This window comes from Ochotona princeps, chromosome 27 (genome assembly GCF_030435755.1).
Source record: "Ochotona princeps isolate mOchPri1 chromosome 27, mOchPri1.hap1, whole genome shotgun sequence".
NCBI classification, from domain to species: Eukaryota; Metazoa; Chordata; class Mammalia; order Lagomorpha; family Ochotonidae; genus Ochotona; species Ochotona princeps.
In genome coordinates this window covers 17,679,891-17,696,196 of record NC_080858.1, presented here as the reverse complement: position 1 = coordinate 17,696,196, position 16,306 = coordinate 17,679,891, and the positions used below count along the sequence as shown (strand labels likewise).

At 43.4% G+C, this 16,306-nt stretch overlaps 1 protein-coding gene across 1 annotated transcript; it reads left to right on the top strand.

The window, feature by feature from the left end:
• Positions 1 to 329: 329 nt before the first annotated feature.
• CREBL2 (cAMP responsive element binding protein like 2) lies at positions 330 to 14,885 on the top strand. Its single transcript, XM_004592645.2, has 4 exons — positions 330 to 654; positions 8,549 to 8,746; positions 11,380 to 11,524; positions 14,081 to 14,885. The coding sequence occupies exons 1-4, from the start codon at positions 640 to 642 to the stop codon at positions 14,083 to 14,085; spliced, it is 363 nt and encodes a 120-aa protein (XP_004592702.2). The 5' UTR covers positions 330 to 639; the 3' UTR covers positions 14,086 to 14,885.
• The last annotated feature ends 1,421 nt before the right edge of the window (positions 14,886 to 16,306 follow it).

The window sequence follows — 16,306 nt, the reverse complement described above, 5'->3', positions numbered from 1 at the left end:
GTATAGCCAGCGTTCCCGGGAGCCGGCCTCCTCCGAAGACTTCGCCTTCATGCTTGAAAATCCCTCCTTTCCCCTCCGGACAAGGGGAGACAGGGCCAAAATATCAGACCCGGCGCCCTGTGGGAAAACGTCGTTAGGCCTCTTGCCTGGTCCCGCCTTCTCAGCGCGTGCAGGCCCAAGGAAAACAGACGCCCCTTGCTGAGGACCTGTGGACATTGTAGTTTTCTTTCCAGTCAACCAAGCGGAGATTATGTCCCAGAAAACTACCATCCCCAGAATTCCGCGGTGCTACGGCAGCCGCAGGGCCAGTCCGCGTGCAGCCCCCCCCGCCCACCCTCCGGTCTGGGCCGCACTCCAGGGCGTCTGTAAACACACCCAGAGACTGTCATGGAGGGGGAGGAGGAGGCGGCGGCGGCGAGGGGAGGCGTTCTGGGCCGCCTCCAGGGTCCGCTCTGCCATTCCTGATCTGGTCCCTCGTCCCCGTGACTGTGGCATCAGGGAAGCGAACTGTTTAGGCGAGAGGAGGAGGCAGTCAGAACCATATCCCCTTCTTCCCCGGGGCGGGGGCCGGGCCGAGCCGGCTGAGCCGGGGGAGGGCCGGGGGAGGGCGCGCCTGGCCGGGCCGGCCTGTCTGCCGAGATGGATGACAGCAAGGTAAGTCTGTGGTTTGCACGCGCAGCTGCCGCCGCCGCCGCCTGCTTGTCGCTAAGTGCTAGTCTCGCCGCCGAGCCTCAGCTCAGCAGTCCGTGCCAAGAGCCGAGAAACACCTGTCTTAGACATCCTGCGCCTCTCCAGTTGCTGCCCGATGGTCCCCACCTGGAAATTCAGGAACACGGGGGCTGCGTTTTTACTGGACGGGCCAGATGCGTCACTCCCAAATGTGTCACTCCCGGGGCAGACCTGTTTGCCAGCTTTTTCCAGGGAGTGAAGCCGTTAGTCTCTGACTATCCCCTCTTCCCCCCGAGATAAGTCAAGAAACTACTGTGCTTGCCAGCTGCCCCTCTTCTCCTTTCCTTGCCTGTCTCCAGTTGGGAGCCCTTCACCAGCCCAGCTCCCCTGTTCTTCTCTCAGGCTCCCATACTCAATGGCCCATTCATATCATCGGTTCACTCCCCCATCTGAGCTCTTTTCCCGTGGTTGGTTGAAACACTGCTAAGCTCCTGTTGCTCTCTGGCCAGTTTGAAATCTAGACTCCTTAAGGCTTCTCTAAGTAGTGAATTCCTTCTTATTAATCTAGATTAATGTAGCCTGTCACCGTCCAGCTTTTCCTTATCCAAATCACTTTATGTTACATGGTGTTCATGGTTGGTGAATTCTTACCCTTTACCTAGAACTAGCCTGTCCTTTTATGTCCCTGTATTAGTGAAGCCTTATTTCATAGAAAGGACCATCGGGGTTTCCCTTAGGGATGTTTTAGGGTGCTTAGGAAATGGACTCTTTTATTGTAAGGAGTACCGCTTGTAAAATTGCCAGTTTTGCACGTAAAAGCAACCCTTCCCTATATTCGCCCGAGTCTGACTTCCCACAATCTCTGGCATGCCCATCAGGAGAGATTCTGCCCTTCCTTTCTCCCCTGAGCCAGCAACATTGAGCTACTGCCAGGATTTTGTTTCACACATGTTCAGGGAGACCCGCAAGGTATCTGACGTCTCTGGGCTGCTTGTTGGCTTCTGCGCTATCTCCCCTTCCTTCATCTGTGGGAGGGACAGGCCAGTGCAGTCCTTGGGTACTGGGACCCAGTGGATATTCCATGCAGGAATACATGGCTTGCCCCCAGTGGGAAGTGGCATTTCCAAGACATCGGGGAGTTCTGGAAGCTTTCCACCAAAATTAGAAAATAATTTCCCATGGAAGCCTTTGCCAGCTTGATTTTCTTAGTGTTAATTTTGAAATGAAATCCTGAATACTCTATCCATTGTTTCCCGGAAAATGATGTTATTGCTGTTTACTGATGCTGAAAGAACACACTGTTCTTGAATTATTCTCAGTTGGAGACTCATAGTATGGTCTGTGTTATTTTCCAAACCTTTGAAACAGTTCACAGCTTGCTCAAGGTCTTCAGAATTCTCAAATAAGCCTAGGAAATCCATAGGATTGGGGTTACCTATAAGATCGTATAGAGCTTATTTCTAAAACTATGAAATTGTGGTGGGTAGGTGCCTGGTGGTAGAGGGGGGAGGGATGTAAAACTCACTGTTCTGCCTAAAAGAGTGAAGGTAAAATTTGAGTGTAGATCACCCATAACTTAGCTCCTATATAGTGTACACAGGTAAGCAAGATAAATGCAATTCTCATTCTTGATTAACGCGTTGTTTTTATGAGAGTATTTTAAAAAATAGAAGACTTTTTAGGTTTTAGTGATTACCAAATAGAAAGTTCATTTCAAATGCCGCTGGATGGAAAGTGCCTTTCACTTTGAATGCGTGTTGTAGGTGTGAGTGAGTCATATTTAAATAGCTTGAACAGCAAGACTGGGCTGTTCCTTCAGCAGTTGGGCAGTGTGAGACAGCCATTAAGTAAGGCGTTGCCAGGCCTCAGCCCTGCCCCTCCCTGTGTTTCTCCTTGTGTATTCAGACATATTCACACACCAGACACCGTGTCCTCACGTGTGTGGATGCCTGGAGTCTGCTTCCATGGCGCGGGGGAGGGGTGGGGCTTGGAAGTGTGGTGGCCAGTAAGAGCATAAAGGATAACAGCCAGCATGAGGCCCGGGCAACAGGAAGGAAACAAAAGTGGACAGGAGCTGCGCTTACGAAGAGGAAGTGTTTGCACAGGTCAGGAAACGCGACGGTGATGGGAGCGCACCTTTTGTACAGAGGTTGGATTCTTAGTCGTTTTACCAGTGGCCATGAGTGAGTTTGCCAGGAGCTCTCCACACCGTTGTGCAGTCTACTACAGGTCGGAAAGCTTCGACCCCAGGCCCACCCCCAAGCAGCTGGTGACGTGCCTAATAGGGCATAAAGTACTAGTCGGTGGTGATTGAATCAAATCCAAGCTGAATGATGTGAAGGAGATTGTCCTGGTACACCTGGGTTTTATTAATCTGTGTGATTATGAGAGAAAGTAAGAGAGGGAGAGAGCATGAGTAAAAGACAACTCCCGTCCTCAGGCGTACCCCCGACGCCTGCAGCAGCTGGGCCTGGCCTAAGCTCAATGCAGGTCTTCTGCCTGGGTGGCCAGGGACCAGCCACACGGAGCCAGTGCCACTCCCCCTGGGCACACATTAGCAGGAAGCCAGGATTGCAACAGTCAGTACTTGAACTTGAACCCGATTCTTGGTATAGGTATGGATGTCTTAACCCCCTGGTCAAATTCTTTCCCCCAGCCTCTAGTGTCTATAGGTCTATTCAGATTTTTCTATTTCTTATGAAGTCTCTTTTTGCTACTTTGTGTGTTTCTGGAAATCTAGCCCTTTCATTAGGTTCCAGCTTGTTGGGTGTGCAGTTTTTCATAGAATTATCTTAAGACCCTTTTTGTTTCTGTAAGGTTGGTAGCGCTGTCTTCTTTTAGCCCTGATTATAGCATTTCTAAATCTTTTCTTTCTCTTGGTCAAACTAGCTAAATGTTGGGTCAATTTTATTGATTTTTTTTTTTTTTTTTTTGGAGAACCAGTTTTTGGTCTCATTTATTTTCCATTCTTTGTTTTATTTATTTCTGTTGCAGTATTTAGTAATGCCTTCTGTCTGCTTGTTTTGGGTTTAGTTTGTGCTTTTTTTCTGTTTTTTTTTTCTGCTTTCTTAGGCAGTATTTTAGGTTACTGATTTCAAATCTCTCTTCTTTTAAAAATATTACTGTGTAGAGCTTCCTATAAGCAAGGCTTTTGAGACATTATTGAAGTTTTATTTTCCTTCTCACTCATCTCAATTTTTTACTTTTCCTTGAATCATATTCTTTTAGCCATTAGTTATTTACAAATGTCTTTTTAAGAAAATATTTATTTATTTATTTTATTTGAAAGGCAGATTTACAGAGAGACAGAGAGATCTTCTATTTGTTGGTCCACTCCCCAAATGGCTGCAATGGCTGGAGCTGGGCCAGTTTGAAGCAGGTCATGAGAAGCATCTTTTGGGTCTCCCATGGGTTCAGGGTCCCAAGGCTACGGGCCATCCTCTGCTACTTTCCCAGGCACATTTGCAGAGAGCACCCAGGACTCAAACTGACACCCATCTGATGCCAACACCACAGGCAGAGGCTTAACGTACTACACCGCGGCTCCAGCCGTAAGAATGGCTTTTGTTTTTTATCTGCCATACTTTTAAAATAATTATTACCATTTATTCAGAGAATTAGACAGTATAGGTGCTTACTGTCTAAAAGTCATGGCATTCAGTTTTAGCTTGTCTCAAAAGAGAAACTTCAAAACCTGCAGTTAGCAGAGAAGTAGCACCTTTATTTTTACTTGATTATGATCAGTAGACTAACATTTTTAATATATAATGATAACAGAGTTAGTAGTGCAGAGGCCATGTTAGAATCTAACATCTTTAATATCCTGTCTTTGTGACAGAAGTTCTTTGTGGAGAGTAAGAAAAAAGTCAGTGGCCGAGCGATCTCTTGTCTTGTGGGCAGGGTGGAGAGAGATCTTTGAGCCTGGCTCGGGGTCCCAGTATCCCCAACTCACAAATGTGAGAAAAAAAAGCGGTGGGAAAAAGAGGTGAAACGGCTAGTGGCTGAACAGGTGCCTGGTATTTGAATTTTCATTTGGCTCTGTGTCAATAGAAATAAAATTAGAGGAAAAAAAGTAAATGCTGGGTTATTTTCAGGTTTTTTTTTTTTCAGTCAATTGGTACCTGAAAATCAGTACTTTCATTTAGTCATATTAAAAATGCTTCATGGAAGAAATATGAATGCGCACAATGTGGTTATCATTAAGTTTGTGAAAATTTTATTAATTGGTAGGAATGCTTTTATGGCTCAGAAATACTTAAGGAATTTTGTAGAATTGATTTCAATTTCAGCTTCTGGTTCTTGGGTTCCTAATTAACTTCTCTCTATTCCTTAATCTTTATTGGCTTATGAAATATATACATTTCATTGTTGAACAGCTGGTATACTAGGTAGTAAGCTTTTCCTTATGAAGTGTTTGCATACATAGTATTATACTTGAGATTTGCAATCATTCGTCATGTACTTGAGTCTCTTGAAAACTTATCAGACTCTTGCTGATGCCAAAGGCAGAAAGTTCAGCCTGTCCCTGGGCAGTATGCTGAAGTGGCAGTTACACAGATTTCAATGTCATGTTACAGGGGAGGACATTAAACACAAGAACCCTAGAGTCATTTACTGTACCTTTGGGTTTAAAAAAAAAAAAAGAATAAAATATTTCCAAGTTAAATATTTTACTGCCATGTAAATTAAACAAAGGGTTATAACTTCTGTTTGATTTTTATGACTGTGTGCTAGGTTTGTTTTCAAAAATCAAAGAAATCCCTTAAGTACAGTGTGTCCTCTTGCTGGCTTCCTCTACCACTAATTAAAAACAGCATGTATATAAGGGACGGGATTATAGTGTTGTATGATTGATGACTCATTTTATTGCATAGAGAATATGTGTCATTATCCATTTATTACACTATTGACAGGAGTTTTTCTGTAACATATTGTTTTAAAAAAATATTGCTTTTTTAATTTTTAATTTTATGGTACAGTTCCAAAGGGTCTGGGATTCACCCCCCTAAAATCTCAACCCCCAACTGATTTTCCTCATATTATTATGATAGTATAGTCCTTCATAAGCAGTCATAAGTCCAACAGTCTTTTATTTAAGTGTTTCCTGACATTGCTGGTACAATGTCAGACAGTCCAGCATCCCATTGTGTAGATAATGTCCAACAGTTTCACTGGGAGTCCATCTGTGATTTGGAAGTAGGGATGCATGTTGCATTGTAGCTTCACATCTGGATATGGTAGTCTCTATTACTCCATCACTGTACATTCCAATGAGAAGCCACAAAACAAGGTCAACAACAGGTATGAAGTTAAAACAAAAACAAAAAGGAGAAAAAAAATACAGCACCATGGAGTCGAAAAAGTGTACCACTGAATAACCAACACATGGGTGAGGAAAAGATAACACAAAAGCCTCTTGAGTAAAATGATGCCACCATGTGATCCATGAGCCAGTGATGAATTCAGCAAGAGAAAGTATTTGGGAAAAAAATGGAAATGGAATCAAAAACATCAAAACACATGGGATGTAGCAAAAAACAGTAAGCAAAGGTTTATTTAGAGTTTGCATGATGGTTTCTTTATATTAGAGAGAATATACGATATAGTATTTCTTAAAAAAAACATTGTTTTTTTAAGAAAAACTAAAGCAATAGCAAATATTAGAGCACTTCAGGAAGTTGATTGAAAAATTAAAAGATGAACGTATTGTGGTACAAAAAGTTGTTTGAAATCTCTGTAGATGTTTTTCATAATACATTCTCCATGAACTTTTTGAAGACTCCCTGTCTACCTTATTTTAATGCTGGGTGATCTTAAAATATTTTATTAAAATTGTGGAGTTGATAAGATATAAGCATAATTTAACATTAAAACATTAGTAATGTTTGGAACTGTGCAATTTCTGGTTAAATATTTGATTTTGAAGTTTCCTGGGCTTTATATTGTTATTGGAATAAGCTCATGATGATCAGAGTGAAAATTGAAACTTACTTGGAGTAATACTAAAATAATTGGCATTTGGCGGTAGTGAAAAGGACTTACCACCTCCCCCCGCAGCCCTGAGCCTTGGAGTAATGTGTTTTATTCCCAAGCTACCCTGTGAAGTGCTAGCCATACTGTTTAGCTCCCGTGTGGCATGGGTTTGGTAAATGCAGCTGATTGACTTTGAAGTTTTGTTTCTTTGCCCTATTACACTTAGCAATAGCCTGATCTGTCTAAACCTTATTAGGGAACTTGGCCTTGCTGCTGTAGAATTTCCATAGTGAGTTGATACAACTAAATGAATCGGGCCCTTAGTCTCATCACCTAGGAAGGTTTCTGCATCTGTTCCAATGATTTGCCAGTGTCTGGGTTTTGTATCTTCTCTTTTAGAATTGCCTTTAAAGTCCTGGCCTTATTTCTGTCAAAACAGTGGAGATATTACATTTTTATTGTCTGATGGTAGGAAAGAGCAAGACATCATTTAGAACCTCCTCAGATAGTTACAGTGATAATAGCATTGTCTGGAAATTTGCAGAATAATGTATATCTCTAAAGGAATGAGATAGGTTGTGTTGTATGGCCTGTAAAAACTGGATCTGTGCCAGCATCCCGTAGAGCAGCACCTTTTTGAGTCTCTGTTGCTCCATTTCCATTCTAGCTTCCTGCTAATATGCCCGGGAGGCAGCAGATGATGGCCCCTGCCGCCCACATAGGACACTCCAGCGGAGTTCCAGGCTCCAGGCTTCAGCCTGGCTCAGCCCTGGCTGTTGTTGCATTTAAGAAGTAAACCAACAAACAAAAAGCATTTGCTCTCATTCTTTTTCTCTCTCTCCCTTTCTGCCTTTCAAATAAATAAATAGATAAATCTTAAAACAAGAAAAAACACAAAAATCAGGTTCCATAATAGCTTTGAATAGTAAGATTCTTGGAATATATGTACCCCCTTTCAGAATGACTGCTTAAAAGAACGTTTATTTGATAAGTTCAAGCCTGGGTGTTTAAAAATGCATTTTTACCTATTACTTACCTCTTGTATAAGAATTTGGGAAAGTTTCAAAGCTAAACAATGAAGAAGATTAGATTATTTTGCCAGTAACCTAGTAATTGTGCCTGGGCAGGTGAGTGAGTAATAGGGATGTTGAGAGGATGTTTTATGTCACCAGTGGGAGCAGGTAATCTGCCAAGACAGTAAAGGGTATAATTATAGGCTTCTCAAGTTAGAAGAGAATTATCCTAAAGATTGCAGGAACTTCCTGTGTCTTTTTTTTTTTTTTTGGCTCAACGAAGTTGAAGAGGGGATTTACAGTAAGATCCCTTAGGATACACACATACTCACAAATATATGTATGAGTAGAGATATACACATATTTTATAGTTTTCTAATTGTATGCATTGAAAAATCATGAAAACACAAATAAGAGAAAAGCTCTGTATAAACACACCTATCATTACAAGTCCTCATTGACCTTATTAACTTCCTTTTCTCTAGATATTGTTTTATAATATTGATGTCGTAATGAATTTATGATTTGGGGTATTTTCAACTGTAATTATTTTCTCAAGGAAGCAAAAATTCTTTCTCAAAAACATAGTTATTACTGATCCTCTAGTTTTGATTGCCCATCTCCATATGGTTTACAAAGCTTACTGCTAAACTATTTAAACTTCATTATTGAAGAAATAAAAACTGACCTTGTTTCTTCTCCATTCCAGGTGTGAAAAGAATTAAGAAGAAAATGAGATAGAGATTCTTAAAAGACATTTGATAGGGTTATGCTTTCTTAGTTCCATGATCGTCACTTATAATTTATAAATGTTTTCTTGGATAATATGAAACTGTGGTTCTCTGTATAGGAATGCAACTAAGAGAAAAATGATGTTCTCTCTCTTGCTGAAGGTGGTTGGAGGCCAAGTAAAGAAGCCCGGTAAGCGTGGTCGGAAGCCTGCCAAGATCGACTTGAAAGCAAAACTTGAGAGGAGCCGGCAGAGTGCGAGAGAGTGCCGGGCCAGAAAGAAGCTGAGATACCAGTATTTGGAAGAGTTGGTATCCAGTCGAGAAAGAGCCATATGTGCCCTCAGAGAGGAACTGGAAATGGTAAAGTCACTCTTAATTCAGCAGTTGAAGAAACACAGGTAGACACGCAGATGCCAGTTCTTGTCTATCCAGTCAGCAAACAGTAGAAAGAACATGAACCTGTTGGCTAGGCGGGACACACAGGCAGCTTCGCACAGTCCTGACGAGAGCAGGCTGTGCAGGACGTTTGCATTAAAGGATTATGAAAGGGGAAAATGGAAGATATCCCAGATGTGTAACAGCACGGGGTTGCTTGAATGTTACTTTTGTATATTGGACTACTTTATAACCAGGAAAAATCACAGTGCGCATGTTTCCTAATGTTGAAACATGTTCTGCTAAGTAGAAAAAAAGCAATATAACAGTATCTCACTATGCATAAGATAGTATTTGTGTTGAATTTACTTATTTTACATGCTTTCTCCATTCATTTATTTATTCAGACTTTGGCTAGTGGCTCTAGAAATAAAAAGACAATGAACAGAATTGAAATCCTCCGTTCCTATGGGCTGAGAGAGGAAGTTAACAAGAGACAAGTTACTACCATGGACACTACAAAACTAGCCTTATAATAAGAAGGGTTTTTAGAAAGCAAGAAATGAGGTTAGGACACAAAGCGAAGAATATGAATGATGTGTATATGGTCCAGATAGGCACTGTTAGGTAATTTGTGTTTTTCTTTTTTTTAAGATTTAATTCATTTTTATTGGAAAGACAGATATACAGAGCGAAGGAGAGACAGAGAGGAAGATCTTCCATCCACTGATTCACTCCCCAAGTGGCCACAATGGCCGGGGCTGAGCTGATCTGGAGCCAGGAGCCTCCTCCAGGTCTCCCATGCAGATGCAGAGTTCCAAGGTTTGGCCATGCTCTACTGCTTTTCCAGGTCACAAGCAGGGAGCTGGATGGGAAGTGGGACAGCGAGGACATAAACCAGTGCCCATATGGGATCCTGGCAGATGCAAGGCGAGGATTTAGCCACTAGGCTATCGCATTGGGCCCTGTGTTTTTCTTAGTACGTTTAATATGATCAGTGTTGTAAATTGTTTGTGACTTTATGCAGTGTGTAAGCCACCCCGGGGCAGAACCTTTGATCTACTTCATCTTTGAGATGCATAGGTGTGCTTCATTTTGAAGTACCCTGCAAAGCCTACAGTAAACCAGGGTCTTCACAAAGTTCATGGCATGTGTTATGGGAAAAAATTCAAGTCTTCCACACAAGTTTTCATTATTTTTTAAGTCCATTTTTGGATGAACTTTAATGAATCTTCTTTTGAATTTTTTTTTACTAAATTCTTTAAAAAATGTTTTATTTATTTGAAAGCTGATAGAGGCAAAGGACAGGGATCTCCCTTTTGTTGGTTGACTCCCCAAAGACCTACGACAGCCAGCAAGGGGCTGGGCTGAAGCAGCCAGGAGCCAGCAACTCAATGTGAGTCTCCCATGTGAGCAGCAGGGAGCCAGCTGCTGCTGCTGCTGCTGCTTTTTTTTAAAGATTTATTTTCATTGGAAAGGCATATATATAGAGAGGAAGATCTTCTGTCCGATGATTCACTCCCCAAATGACCACAATGGCCGGAACTGAGCTGATCCAAAGCCAGGAGCCAGGAACTTCTTCCAGGTCTCCCATGCAGGTGCAGGGTCCCAAGGCTTTGGGCCGTCCTCAACAGCTTTCCCAGGCCACAAGCAGGGAGCTGGATGGGAAGTGGAGCTGCCGGGATTAGAACTGGAGCCCGTATGGGATCCTGGGACATGCAAGGCGAGGACTTTGGCTGCTAGAGAACCACAACAGGCCTGGGAGCCTCCCCTGCCACCTCCCCAAAGTAGAGTTGGGAGTTGAATCTGGACTCTGAGGTGGAATATACTCAGGCATCAGCCGAGCATATTAACTGCTATGCCAAGTACCTGCCCCTTCCGGGAACTCCCTGAACTACCCTCATACACTCTGGTCATTAATAGGTGTTTACTGAATGTTTACAAAAGAGAGAAAGGCAGCTGCTAAAATTTGTTTCTTTGGGGAGTGGAAATCATCCTGACAATTGTAGAAACAAGAGATGAGTGTTAAATAATGGCGCACTGCAGAGAGCTCCTCTGGCAGATAGGCCTTTCCAAGGGCGCAGGGATGGCAAGGGTCAGCAGCGTCTCCCCACCCTGTCCCGAGACAGCTGGCCTCCCACATGGCAGGCTCTGCAGAGGGGGTACAGCGAGGCTGGGGTTGCCAGCAGCCAGCCTGGCCTCCCACACGGCAGGCTCTGCAGAGGGGGTACAGCGAGGCTGGGGTTGCCAGCAGCCAGCCTGGCCTCCCACACGGCAGGCTCTGCAGAGGGGGTACAGCGAGGCTGGGGTTGCCAGCAGCCAGCCTGGCCTCCCACACGGCAGGCTCTGCAGAGGGGGTACAGCGAGGCTGGGGTTGCCAGCAGCCAGCCTGGCCTCCCACACGGCAGGCTCTGCAGAGGGGGTACAGCGAGGCTGGGGTTGCCAGCAGCCAGCCTGGCCTCCCACACGGCAGGCTCTGCAGAGGGGGTACCGCGAGGCTGGGGTTGCCAGCAGCCAGCCTGGCCTCCCCCCGCGCTAGTTCTTCCGTCTAGGATTTCTACTGATGGCTGCTGACGAGACAGGATATTGACCAGTAACATTGTACTTTGTCATTTCAGTACAAGCAGTGGTGCATGGCAATGGACCAAGGAAAAATCCCTTCTGAAATCAAGGCCCTCCTCACTGGAGAAGAGCAGAGCAAATCTCAGCAGAACTCGGGCCGGCACAGCAAGGCTGGGAAGGCGGATGCCAACAGCGGGACCTGTGAGTACAGCACGGGGCAGGGCTGCGGGTCCAGCCCGGGCATTGGCAGCACGCAGGAGGTGGAAGAGTGTTACATTTCGGACACTGATGTGCATTTCATGTGGAGTTTATGAACAGCTGCTGATACATTTAGGGACTTTAAAAAGAAAATTAAATAGACTTAGTCAATGGAGCGGCTCTAATCTGATTCCTGTAAAACGAGCCTGATTTACAGCTTGAAAGTACATTCATTCATATTTATCTTAAATATATTTCTTGTGTTGTTATATTGCAGAGTCATGCTGCTTATTTTTTTTAAACGATTTATTTATTTTTATTGGAAAGGTGGATATACAGAGAGGAGGAGAGACAGAGAGGAAGATTCTCTGTCCGATGGTTCACTCCCCAAGTGACCGCAAAGGCCGGAGCCAAACCAATCCGAAGCCAGGAGCCCAGAGCTCTTCTGGGTCTCCCACACGCATGCAGGGTCCCCAAGGCCTTGGGCCATCCTCGACTGCTTTTCCAGGTCACAAGCAGGATGGGATGGGGGGGGGCCGCCTGGATTAGAACAAGCGCCCATATGGGATCCTGGCACATGCAAGGCAAGGACTTTAACCACTACGCTACTGCACAGGGCCCATGCTGCTTATTTTTTAATGAAATAGCAGAGGACCCAGGTGAGGTGGCTAGCGTCACAGAAGCGGGCATGACAGGGCCCACCCTCACCCAGACAAGTCCTCTCTGGTGCAGTAGCTGAGAGCCAAAGGTGATACATTTTTGGGGGGGTAAAATTCCCATAACATAAAATTAACCATTTTAAAGGAACAATTCAGAAGTGTTTAGTCCATTCACAGTGTTGTGCAACTATACCTACTGACAAAATAATGACTCTCCCCACAAAATTCCTGAACCCAACTAGGCATTTCCCATTATCTCTCCCAAAGCCCACTAGCAAGCATGACTCTACTTTCCGGCGCTGAGGCTCTGTCCTGGACATTTCATGTAAATGGGACCATGTGGTTTTGGTGTCTGACTTCTCTGGCTTCACATGTTTTCAAGGTTGATTCCTTGTTGTTGCCAGATAGTATTCTCACGTGTGTGTGTGCTGCGGGGGTTTATCCACTTGCTTTGTGCACAGGACTGCTATAAACTTGCTGTTCAAGTGTTTGTGTTCCTGTTTTCAATTTTTAAAAAATATTTATTTTACCTGAAAGTCAGAATTATAGAGAAAGAGAGGGAGAAACAGAAAGAAATTTTTTTTATCTGCTGACTCATTCCCCAAGTGGCTGCAATGGCCAGAGTTGGGCAAAGCTGAAGCCAGGAACTTCCTCTGGGTCTCCCACATGGGCACAGGGCCACGCAGCCTGAGGCATCCCCGCTGCCTTCCCAGGCCTGAGAGGGAGCTGCATCCGGAAGTGGAGCAGCTGGGACTGGAAGCAGCACCCATGGAATGCTGGAGCCGCAGGGGAAGAGTTAACACCTGCATCACTGGAGCCCAGCAGCCGTGGCCTAGTGGCTAAAGTCCTCGCCTTGAATGTGCTGGGATCCCATATGGGCGCCGGTTCTAATCCCGGCAGCTCCACTTCCCATCCAGCTCCCTGCTTGGGCCTGGGAGGGCAGTCGAGGATGGCCCAAAGCCTTGGGACCCTGCACCCATGTGGGAGACCTGGAGGGAGTTCCTGGCTCCTGGCTTCAGATTGGTGCAGCTCTGACTGTTGTGACTGGGGAGTGAACCATCAGATGGAAGATCTTCTGTCTCTCCTCCTCTCTGTATATCTGACTTTGCAATAAAAATAAATAAATCTTTTAAAAAATTAATGTTCAACATCACATTACAAGCTTATTTTTTTGGCCGTCTGTTTCTTTGGAGAAATGTGTAAGTTCCTGGCTCGTGTTTCAGTTGGGTTTCCATTTTCTGTTTTAAGAGTTATTTTGCTTATTCTGGATATGAAAGCTTCATCAGACACGTGATTGGCAGGCATTTTTAGCCTTTTCATTTTCTCGATAGTGTCTTTTGAGACACAAAAGATATTATCCGTTTTTTTTTTCCTTTGGTTGCTCATGCTGATCCCATCAACAAATCCAAGGTTGTAAGGATTTATGGTTTTAGTTCTTTTCTAAGTTATTCAGTTATTTCTCCTCTGGAGTGTGAGCTAGTGTCCATGTGTTATATGTGACTGTCCAGTTGTCTCAGGACCATCTGTTGAAGAAACTGGAGATTTCAGAATAAAGTTGACATATGTTTATTTCTTCATTATTGTGATCAGTTACTCTTGGAGCAGTTAAAATAATTATGAGGAATTGTTATAAAGTTTTAACTTCCAAAAATGAAATGGAAGGAATTGGGGGTTGCTTGATAATCTTTATTAGCTGAGGCAACATTTAACCTTATTTTAAGTTAAATTAATGAAAAAGGCCAAATCAGCTCATTTGGTTTTCTTTCTGTCTGTATTTTTAAAAACGTGGTCTTTCTGTAAATACTAAACAAACAAAAAGTCACACATTTTAAAACAAATTGACCAAACCCATTGACCTAGGAAATATTCTTACATTGGTGAATTTTGATTTATTTTTCAGGGTGAAGATCATAAAACAGTGAGTGAGCAATTGAAGCCAGCGTTCTGATTCCTATGGAGGAAGAATGGATAAGACTGTACTTCTTGGCTCTGTTTACTACCTGCCGCTCAGTAGTCATCTCTGTAAATCTGCAGTTGCCACCAAAATGTGTGATCGCAGTTCTCAACGACCTTGCTTCAACTTGTAACACTTAGAAAATGTACATTCACATGTGTTTTGGTTGGTATTGCCACCCATGATATTTAACATTTAATAATGCTTGAAGTCACAGTTGAGAAAAATGGGTGAAGATTGTATTTTTGCACCTTAACTCCATATTGCTTTATGGGTTATTTATATTCTTTCCATGTAATTAATTGTATGTGTGTATGTGTTTTGGTGTCAGCATCTTTCATGTTTTTGATTGCCCTACCAAGAGAAACCCAATAGGCTGGTTGCTAAATTCTCAGCCTTTATGGACCTAATCTTGTTTCTTTGTATCTACCTGAGTAATGTTTGTTTTCTGCATGAACCATGATTTCTCCTGTGAGCCATTCCAGCATAAGCTGTGAATACATATTAACATATAGAGACATTTCTATTTTTATAATCCACAATGATATGCCTGTTTTAAATAATGCACATGTTATAGCCCATCAGGAAAATCCTTAAGACAGCCACTGTGTTAAACCTTTTTTGCTGTCTTTTCAAACTATATTTATAAAGTATTTGTTAGGGCCAAATCCATACTTGGAGATAAATTAGTCAGAATTCTATTTTTAACTAAGAAGTAACCTTTCAAGGTATTTCAGAGCATACATTTTCTTGGCACTCCAGCACATGTGTAGATGTGTGTTTCTGCTGTCTGTCTGTGCACGTGGAGAGGACTAGAATGAATGTTCACACAAGTTTCTTGTGTATTCAACTGAATTAGACTTTTTTTCTGAAGAAAATAGGATGAGACTAGCTGCTGAGACTGAGTTTCTGCCTTGCAATCTGGAACAGAACAAGGGACAAATTGCAGGTGGACGTAACGGTGACAGCCATGACCAGAACACTGACTATCTTCCTTTTCAAACATGTTCTGAGCCAGGAACGCACACACTGGGGCCGGGGCCTGGCTCAGCCCTGGCTGTGTATCGTCTGTGGAGTGACACACCAGGGCCAGAGTGGCACATGGCCCCCCAGCTACTGGGCCTGGCAGCAAGTGTGGAAGGGCACGGGAGTTATTTCCAGTCCCACCACAGTTAAACCCTGTTTACTTTGGCCCTGACTAGCGAAGTGGAGTGAAGGTAAGGAATCAGGCTCGCTCTCTGATACACTCGGATTGACCCAGGGTTCTCTTGATTTCCTTAAGCAGACATGTTAGCTCTGCCTTTGTGTTTCTCATCAGGACTTGGGTTCTCTGTCGCTGCTAAATTATAATGGTTTTCACTCTAATGAAACAAGTATTTGGCTTCCAAACAAGATAAGTTTTGTTATAGTCTGGCAGTTTCAGAGGAAACCTCTTAGCCTAGGTTGTCTTCAGAGGCAGTAGCTGAGATGGCCAAGCACTCCCCCACCCCTCTAAGGCCATGCATTTGAATAAAGGACCTCCCCTTGAACAGGGTTCCTAAAGAGCTCTTCTCAGGCTGCAAACTCAGATCACTAGGCTAGTCAAGTGTGACTACTGATATACCACTAGCCCAGTTTGTTGGGTCTCTGTGTTTTGGAAGATTGGGAGTTTAAGAGTATTTAATGTCTTTTTAGGATCATAAATGCAGATGAAGGATTGTTGAAGTTCAGGCATTCAGATTGTAATGGGTGTGGTTTTGCCATCTGGTCTACTCAATTGTACATTTTTCTGCAAAACAACCCAAGACTTATTTTATGTTGCTTTGTTCAGTAACTTTCAGGTTTCCCAAAAGAGTTGTTTCAAAGCAAACATTCCAAAATGAATGTGGCTCTTCAATGGAATGCCTCATTGTGCTTGAAGAATTTCTTCTCTGGTTGTAATTCTAAATTACAGCATCATTTAAGCTTCCTCCCCTCCCCCTGTTATCTTTACAAGAGCAGAGGTTTTATCCTCAGGTAGAGGATATGTAATTTTGAGTGCAACTAAATTACCGTTCATTTGAATTTGTTCCTCAACCTAACTCTTTGGTATTTTGGAGTATATCAAACCAAGAGAAAGTTCCTGGGTGTTTAAAAAAGGAAGGCTTTGACTGCTTTGGGTTATTGTGCTGTCTGCGTGCTTTCCCACTTGGA

Coding starts and splice junctions, on each gene's coding strand:
- CREBL2 (XM_004592645.2), top strand. Junction 8,747..11,379: donor TCAGAGAGGAACTGGAAATG/GTAAAGTCACTC, acceptor TTGTCATTTCAG/TACAAGCAGTGGTGCATGGC.